Raw genomic sequence first — 8843 nt, 5'->3', positions numbered from 1 at the left:
TCAGAGTAGCCCAGTAAAAAGTCAGACTAAGTGTGGACGACGGGTGGATAAGCAGAGACTCAGACTTACAGTGTTTGATCAGCTAAAAACAAAGATGGCTGCCTCTCCTACTCTTTGAGGTTCTCTGACAGATTCACATGCAGAGTTTATGTTTATGGAAATAAATATTATCCTGTAATAAATCAGGCGTTCTGCTGTCGGGCTGAACTGTAACTGCGCTGCTGTCGGCACATTGTGGAAGTGACTTCCTGTCCTGGAGCTCAGTGTTCCAGTGATCAATCGTTCATCCGTCTTCGTTTGGTCAGCCTGTTCTCTTCTGTCTGCAGTCCATGAGGCCAGAGGGCTGATGGGACAATCCCAGAGATCATGTGACTCCTATGTGAAGGTGAGGATGTGATGTCAGTAAGTTGATCAGCTGCTACTGCGACAGTCGAATATCAAAGACCTGTTTGTGCATGTGTTCACAGCTGGCCCTGACCTATGACCTGCAACGCAGCATCAGGATTAAAACTGACACGGTCTACAACAACAAGAACCCAAAATACGAGCGCCGCTTTAAGCTGTGAGTCACACAAAGGTTTCTAATTGCACACTTATAGAGACGGCGCTGGGACTCAGGACACCTTCGACTGTGCTATGAGAGTTTGCTGCAGGAGTTCCAGTCTGGGGTCAGACTGGAAATGAACTTTCACTGAAAGATCCTGGATCACGCCATTTCCTGTCCTGAGTTCTTACCTACAGTCTGATCCAGTGTGGAGGTTTCAAAGAAGGCTTCCCGCAGCCAGCAGCTTCAGCTGTACGAACATCACCGTTACCTGCACCAGAGCATGAGCTGTCAGGCAGGCTGGCTCACAGCTCGCGAGCCTCGCCCCCGTACAGTCAGCGCTCCAATATAATAGTTTTAGCTCTTCACAGCTGCAACCATCCAATGAAATTCTTAATAAAAAAGAGTAAAATCAATGAATACAGATATTAAAAATACTGTAGCAACTGTAGTGCAGAGGTAGTGCCACATACATGTACAGTGTGTAATATAAACTGTCCAATATTCCAGCAGCTCAATGTCCTGATGGCTTGTGGGTAGAAACTGTCCCTGCTGCTGTGGGTGTGGACGCTCCTCATGAAGAGCGTGAGGCTGTGGTGGCTGGGACCAGAGAAGATCCTCTGGGCCGTCCTCCTGTAGATGTCCTGGATGGCTGGCAGCTCAGACCTGCTGATGCGCTGTGCTGGTCACAGAGCGTCATAGCTGCTGGTCCTCACTGATGTGATGCCCAGGAGCCCGAAGCATCCGACTCTCTCCACTTGTATTCCCCTCGATGTAAATGCCTCCGCCCCACGAGCTCCTTGGTGTTGCTGATGTTGAGCAGCAGGTTCTTGTCCTGACAACTGATGATGATGCTGTTGGAGCTGGGTGGGGCTGCACAGCCGTGGCCTGCACACACATCCCTGGGGGGCACCGGTGCTGAGCGTCAGTGCAGATCATGTGACACTGCCGATCCTAGTTTACACAATATACTCCTCATGGTGGCGCACAGGTGTCAGTACCTAATAATCATGCACAGCGCTGTGCTCACCCACCTGAGGCTCCCAACATGTCAGCACTGCCAGATGCATTTACGTGTTGCGTCTGAGAGGGGGCGACATTGAGCCTGGTGCACATGTGCATCGTCTGCACATGCATGGATACTACATTGTGGTTATCATGGATTAAGTGGAATCACATACAGCATCAACACTTGTCTGCACTCCTGAATGAAGGAAAATATAACTACTAACCAAGCAGCCAGTTCTAAAACACCCTCCACCCACCTCCATCAGCACCACCATTGAGACAGCAGAATGTGGCTGTGCTCCTGAGGACAGCCGTGGCAGTCGAGGGTCTGTACATGGCAGCTTTGCAGGCTCGAGCTTAGTTTTTCTGAGGGAGATGAGGAGACGGTCAGACGTGCTTTCATCTCCTCGCGTTTGGATGTTTGCGTCCGTGAGTGAGCAGAGTTCAAAGTGCAGACAGAGAGCATGTCCTCCGGCTGCTCTTCATCGCTTACCTGTTCCTTTGTTGCTTAAAGTCGATTCAAACGTTTCGGACTGAAGTCTGGACTCACACTGAAGTGCATCGCTGACCTCTGACCCCAAGCTGCATGGGCACTGTAGCGTGTATCAGAATTGCACACCCTGTTTCTTCTTCCTGTGGAGGGCCGGCTTAAATGAGTGATGCACCTGATTCAAGCCGCGTGCCTCAGGTTGGACACATGTGGTTTACACTGTTTGCATTTCCATTGTGTTTACAGTGTGTGTGTGTGTGTGTCTCAGGTGGATCAGAGGAGAGTTCATGCCGAGCAGGTTGCTGGTTTCAGTGTTCAGACGACCTGCTGACAACAGGTGAGTGATGACATCACTCTGACTCTCACCTGTTGAGCTGCTGATGATTGCAGTTCTCTTCAGGCTGGACATCCACACATGTTGCAGTTCACACTCTGGCCTGATGGTGGCAGTGGGGCTCACGTGGTACACTTTTTTAAACACTTTGAGGTCACATGATGAAAAGTTCAGACTCAGCTTGAATTTGAGGTTTCAACATCCAGACTGGAGGAAGAGTTCAGCTTCAAGGCTGCAGGTACCTGCACAGGTGTGGGTCTTTCCTTTCCATGGTCACAACATCCAGCCAGAGAAGAAGAATCTCCAGGAGGAAGACACCTCATTACCTGAGCATGAAGAGAAGAACCACAAACGCAGGAGGTTCAGAAAGCTTCCAGAAACAGGCCGAGCTGCTCCGTCCTCTGATCCAGAATGATGCGGTCGCTCCAAGACGATCAGAACAAGAACCGACTGAACTTAAATAATACAAAATATAAGAAACAGCTCTAGTACATGCAGAACACCACAGAGATGAAATCTGTATGACTGACTGAGAAAGCTGAGGCTCTGAAGCATGCAAACACAGAGCGCTGATGGGCACGCTCAGTGTGTTTGGCGAGAACATGCCGACCATCCTGAGCTCGGTTATTCAGCGTCACAGGGTTTCAAACCAGAAGCTTCACTTGAACCTGGACAGCGAGGACACAAACCAGCCAAAGGATCCTCGTCCCTGTGACCTTCTTCTGCCGCCGAGCTCTTGAAAACAGGAAATCAAATGTTTTACTTTAAACATTCCAATTAAAGTTCACGGCCTGAATTATCTAAGGTTATGCAGACTATCTGGCCTGAAGGCGGTGCTTTGTCTTACTCATCAGGTGTGTCCATCTCCTCAGGCGCAGTCAGCTGATTGGCTGTATGAGCTTCAGGATTGGCTCTCTCGTCTCATCCTGTGAGGTGAGTTAAAGTAATCGCAGCAGAGAATCTCGCACTGACTGTTTATACACTTTGTAACCTGCTGGCTCCGCCTCCTCTGGAATGACAGCCCCTCAATGGTTGGTTCTACCTCTTGGCGGAGGAGTATGGGTGGAGCAAACACCTGAGAGTGACATCACACAGAAGCAAACCAACAAGAAGCTCTGAAGAGGCGTGTGTGGACATCAGAGGTAAGGATTGGCTCCTCCGTGGTCATGTGACCCCGGTGATTGTGAAGCAACTTTCCGAAAGTCAGTGGAGGAGCTTCACAGTGACCTGTCTGATGATGTCATTCTGTTACAGGTAAGTCAGCTGACAGGTGTTGTGAATCCCATAATTTATTTATATAGCACTAAAAAAACAACATCTAGTGTGAACACTCAAAGCGGCCACAAAAGAAGACGTCACACACGACGTTTAGACCCAGAGCAAACAGTGTTTGACTGTTTCTGACTTTACGTTTCCCAGTTTTCCTTTAAGTTATAAAGTTACTGTGTTATCTACATTTGGCCTAATAATGATCCTTGTTGCTGTTTTAGAGGAGCGGAGCTTCTAGCTGCAGATTTCTGTCAGAATCTGCAGATTATACAGAACAAATGAAATGTTCACGTTTCTCCAACACTGTCTTCCCAGCAGTTGTACTGGACGGACAGGAAGCGTTCGCGATGTCTTCTCCGGCGCTGATAATCGGCGTCTGTCTTGTGTCAGGGACGTAAAAGACGGATTTAATGCGACATGACCATCAAACAGCAGTCGCTTTCTAAAACATCAGATATGTATCGGATTCAGGACCACATATGGAAGTGACCCAGGTCGGATTTGTAAATATTGGATTTGTGCCGTTCACACCGTCACACCATGATCGGATATGAGTTGCAGAGGGTCAGAAAAGTCGGATTTGATGTGCTTTCACCTGCAGTGTCAACGTAGCCTTAGTTTCAGTCGAGATTTGGAGACTGAGTGATCCATGAAGCACCTGGAGAGGAAATAATACTCCAACAGGAAAGGTGTGATGGCCTGCCTGATTGGAGAGGTCAAAGGTCAGCTCAACTGTGGCCGGTCTGCTGTTAAAGTCTGATCTGCGTGTTTGATGTTTGGCGATTGTGGCAGCGTGAAGTCTTCATCTACCGTTATGCTTTAGTTTTATTTATGCAGCGCCAAATCACAGCAGCCATCGCCTCAGGGCGCTTTCTGCTGTGAGGTCGATCCAACAATGACACAGAGTCAGTGAAGACTGTCAGCTACGCTCCACCAGGCGTAGCTAAGGGAGGGTGCAGGGCCACCTGATCCAGCACCAACTGCTTTATCAAGAAGGAACGCTTGAATCCTAAAAGTCGGGCTTCGTGGTGACGGCGCCGTAAGCAGCTGCTTGCCCGTGTGTGGATCCATACATTCGTCTATTTATAGAGGCTGGGGGGTAGGGGGCTGATATAGATTAAAAGTGACTCCTGCTCTCTCACTCATCCCCAGGGGTCCACATGGTTACCATGGTAATGACAAGCAGCCCACTAACCATGTGACCCTCACAATACCTCTGTGCTCATGTCCCTCTCTCTCTCTCTCTCTGACATCATACTGAGGGCTGACTGTGGTTCGCCGGGCTGCACAGAGCGAGCGCGGGACCACAGAAGAAGCAGCTTCGGTCTGCCTGCAGCAGCTGTTTGTTGTTCAGCCCCGTTCTGTGTCACATGATACGTTTTGTTGGTCTCGAGGTCAAATCCTACAGTGTGGCAGCAGCTCTGTGAGCCCGGGCATACCCCTTTACCTGTAGCATACCTGGGTCTCTGCTGGTGTCCTGGGTGTGCTCAGTCTGCTCCGAGGACAGCCGAGATGTTCTGGAAGAATGCGGCGTGGTCGTGGGATGATGCAGCAGGTGATGATGATGATGATGGTGGTTATCTGCTTGCAGCAGACCTTCGGAGGACTCCGGACTCCACCCCTGATTCTGACCTGAACCACATCGTTGATGCGGCTTCCTCCACCGGTGCGTCCACGGCCAGCCTGACAAAGTCCACCTCCACCAGTGCCACCAGCACCAGCGGGCCAAAAGACCTGATCTCCAGCCTCCACTCTGAGGTCACCAGCTACAGCAGCCACGCCTCCACACTGTACACCAACACCAGCCAGCAGTACGCTGGCCGAGACGGCAGCGCTATGCAGCGAATGGAGGTGAGTCAGCGTACACGCACACACGCCGTTAAACATGCACCAGGAGGAGGTGGAGGTGCGATGTTCACAGCGACCATATCTCCTTCTGTTCCTGAACGTAACGCAACAGACAACTAAGAAGTTGGTTGGTCACCAGAGAGTAACTGTAACTTTAGTTTGGTTTATCTGATCGACAGTGTGTGAAGATTGCAGTTCCTCTACCGTCCAGCAGAAGCAGCACTAGTCCCAATCAGTGTTGGTCAAGTTACTTGAGAAAAGTAATTAGTAACTAATTAGTTACTTATTTTCAAAACTAATTAGTTACTTAGTTACATAGTTACTTTTCAAAAACATGATACACAACCTGAATACGTAATAAAGCAACAGACCTTTCAGCCCAATTCTACTTTTTCTCCATAATCATCATATAAATCTGAATCAAATGAAAAACTTTTTATTAGTTTTATTAGTTTTAATCATTTAACTTTATGCATCATGCTTTTTAATGACATCATGTGACCGATAATATGGCTGCTGTCACTGTACTGAGCGCCCCAAGAAGGCGGAGCTTCAGTTTTGGTGAATGAAATTCAAGGATTTCGATACTAATTAACAGTAAGATGCTCTCCACAGTCTAGTACAGTTAGGATTAGCTGATAACAAAGCACTCTGCCCTCTTGTCCAAATATGGTCACTTCCTGAAAGAAGACCTGACATGTCTCTGTTGGGTCTTCAGATGTGACTTCACTAACCGGTGGGTGAAGCGTTACTTACAGTGTAACCAGCTGCTGATGGAGCGCGTCCTGCTCAGAGAGGATGAATAATGCTGATGGAGGTTATTCTGAGCATCGTGGTCCTGTTTGCTCCGATTGCTCGCAGGCTCCTCGTGTTTTACTGTTTTTCTGAGAGGCTCATCAAACATTCATGTGATGAATTATGGAGTGAAGCTGCTTCTGTAACCGTCACAAGCTGCTCTCTGACCCCAGCCTCAGAAACATCCGAAACATGAGGTCCAACACAGTGTGTCCTCTGTTCCTGTGCAGAGCAACCAGAGCTCCAGCTCTCAGGTGTTTGTGGGTGTTTCAGGCAGATTTCAGAGGACTCGCATTCAGATTCAGGAGCTTGGGAAAACATTAATGGTAAATGGCCTGTATTTGTATAGCGCATTTCTAGTCCCTAAGGACCCCAAAGCGCTTTACACAACCTGTCATCCACCCATCCACACACACATTCACACACTGGTGATGGCAGCTACGTTGTAGCCACAGCCACCCTGGGGCGCACTGACAGAGGCGAGGCTGCCGGACACTGGCGCCACCGGGCCCTCTGACCACCACCAGTAGGCAACGGGTGAAGTGTCTCGCCCAAGGACACAACGACCGAGACTGTCCGAGCCGGGGCTCGAACCGGCAACCTTCCGATTACAAGACGAACTCCCAACTCTTGAGCCACGATCGCCCCGGTATGTTTTAATTTTTATGGTTTGGGGAGGAGGGAGGGAAGGAAAATAACGAGGGTGGGATTAGGTGGATTATGTTTTAAGAAGATTGCTAATTCATTCATTCATTTATTTATTCATTTTCAGGCACAACAAATACCTATATTGAACATAAAATACACAAAACAAAAAACAAAACTTGCCTGAAAAAGGAGTGGGACGATGAGTCAAAGCCCTCACAAACACACGTCAGCCCGAGTGTGTGTGCTCAGGAAGTGTGTGCGTGTTATCACAGGGACACATCCACTGTTTTTGTGTGCCTGAGTGTGTGAGTTTCCTGCTATTATTCTGTGTGCTGGTTCCCACACACATACATCCAGTTCACCTCTGAGCCTCTGCTACGCGCTCACACGGGTTTACCTCGATCGGCACGCTGGACTCGGACCTGGTCTGGATCTTCATCCTGGTTTGGTTCAGCTCTGCTGAGGACCACTTGGTGGATCCACAGGATTCGAACTCTGACCTGCTGCCATGCACACCATCCACCGTCTGTGTCGCGTCTGCATCGGACAGAACCTGCCTCAGGTCTAAAGCTATGATTATTGATTCCATCGATCAGTCTTGACCTCTGTGCTTATTGATGATGTTGACTGGGACGTTTCATGCATCACAGCAGCTCTGAGACTAAAAGCTGTTTCAGGTTCTTGGATCCAGGTCAGCACAGTTTTCTTTGTTTCTGTCTGTTTAAAAGAGTGTGACAGATAATCGGTATTCAATACCGCCAATCGCAGGAAGCTCAGTTCGCCACAAAAATGGCAGAAAGCAAACTGCTTTCCTGATTGGCTGTGCAGTTTGATGTCACGCCTGGATGTGTGTCATGTTCCTGGGAAAAGCTCCACAGTGTCCTGTGTTGTGTGTGTGCTGTGTAACCGGAGCGTCTCACGTGCTGGTTTCGGGTCTTACTGAATGAAACAGGAAGTTCGTTCTGTTAGAGCAGGGCGGAGGGCGGAGCTACCAGTGATGGAGAGCTGGACCTCAGACGGTTTGGTCCAAAAGCATCAGATGACATCAGAGAACAAGCAGAGCAGAACCACTAAAGTATAAACTGAAACGATGAGCCCAGACTCAAATTCTTTGTGCTAGTTACTAACTTTACTAGCAATTCCTTTATTTTTGTGACCTCTGACCCCAGAGAATAACTTAGACAAAACAGAATTTTATCTCGGTTCAGTTTCAGCTCGTTGAGAGCAGAATAAATCAGTCGGCTAATACGGAGCAGAGCTGTTACTATAATGTTGGAGACAAAGTGTGATGGTGTGGTTCGGGACTCAGCTGCACGGGAGGGGTGGAGCAGAGGGTTCAGGGGCGTGCATGGCAGCTCCCCCGTGACTGGGAGCAGGTGCACGTGGAACAGGAGTTCTGTGTGATGTGTGCAAAGTCGTGGTGGGTCTGTGAATGCTGGCTTTCCGTGCACCTAAAAAGTGAAGACTGTGAACAAACAGACAAAGAGACGATTCCCCGACCGACACTTTTACTGTTTGCCTGTCCTCGGCCCACATATGGAAAATATCATTGAGAACCAGAGCCGCACAGATCAGGTGAGACAGTTGACCTTTGACACCATCCTCATCCTGGTCCTGAGTTGTAATTAAAGAAATGGTCTGACTGGCTCCAGTTTACAAATCCTTCAGTGGACAGGTAAGGGAGGTCCAACGTGTTGGGGTTTAACTCCGTCCCACGATTTCTCAGGACAGCTCTGAGCACCGGCCCTGCATCCTCAGCCAATTAGAAGTCAGAAAACAATCCCTCTCCTGAGGTCCACCTTTCACAGTTTGAAGGTTTCTCGGTTCTTTGTCACGAGTTCAAACCAGATTGACGTGCGCTTCTGTTGATTCGAGAGCGCCACAGCAGTGGGACGTCTAAAAAGGCC

The 8843-nt window shown here is 49.0% G+C and overlaps 1 protein-coding gene and 1 pseudogene across 3 annotated transcripts in view; one reads left to right on the top strand and one right to left on the bottom strand.

The window, feature by feature from the left end:
- LOC309718645 (regulator of G-protein signaling 3-like) overlaps nt 1–8843 on the top strand; it is a 33687-nt pseudogene that overhangs the window by 9507 nt on the left and 15337 nt on the right. Inside the window, exons 6-11 of the transcript XR_014280717.1 lie at nt 327–385; nt 468–562; nt 2311–2379; nt 3231–3309; nt 3398–3518; nt 5237–5496. The product of XR_014280717.1 is annotated as a regulator of G-protein signaling 3-like (transcript). The remainder of the gene's footprint in view (nt 1–326; nt 386–467; nt 563–2310; nt 2380–3230; nt 3310–3397; nt 3519–5236; nt 5497–8843) is intronic.
- The window catches only part of LOC309718649 (fibrinogen C domain-containing protein 1-like), a 37291-nt gene that overhangs the window by 23956 nt on the left and 4492 nt on the right, over nt 1–8843 (bottom strand). Inside the window, exon 1 of one of the 2 annotated variants that reach the window (XM_082554100.1) lies at nt 2619–2662. The exons of the other annotated variant lie outside the window; for it this stretch is intronic. Coding sequence (XP_082410226.1) covers nt 2619–2647 — 29 coding nt within the window. The 5' untranslated portion in view covers nt 2648–2662. Of the gene's footprint in view, nt 1–2618; nt 2663–8843 lie in introns of those variants that run through there. 2 annotated transcript variants of the gene reach the window in all.

The sequence above is a fragment of the Aulonocara stuartgranti genome, assembly GCF_965226115.1.
Source record: "Aulonocara stuartgranti genome assembly, chromosome: 12".
NCBI classification, from domain to species: Eukaryota; Metazoa; Chordata; class Actinopteri; order Cichliformes; family Cichlidae; genus Aulonocara; species Aulonocara stuartgranti.
Note: the sequence above shows the minus strand (reverse complement) of the source record. Positions and strands in the feature narration are given on the sequence as shown.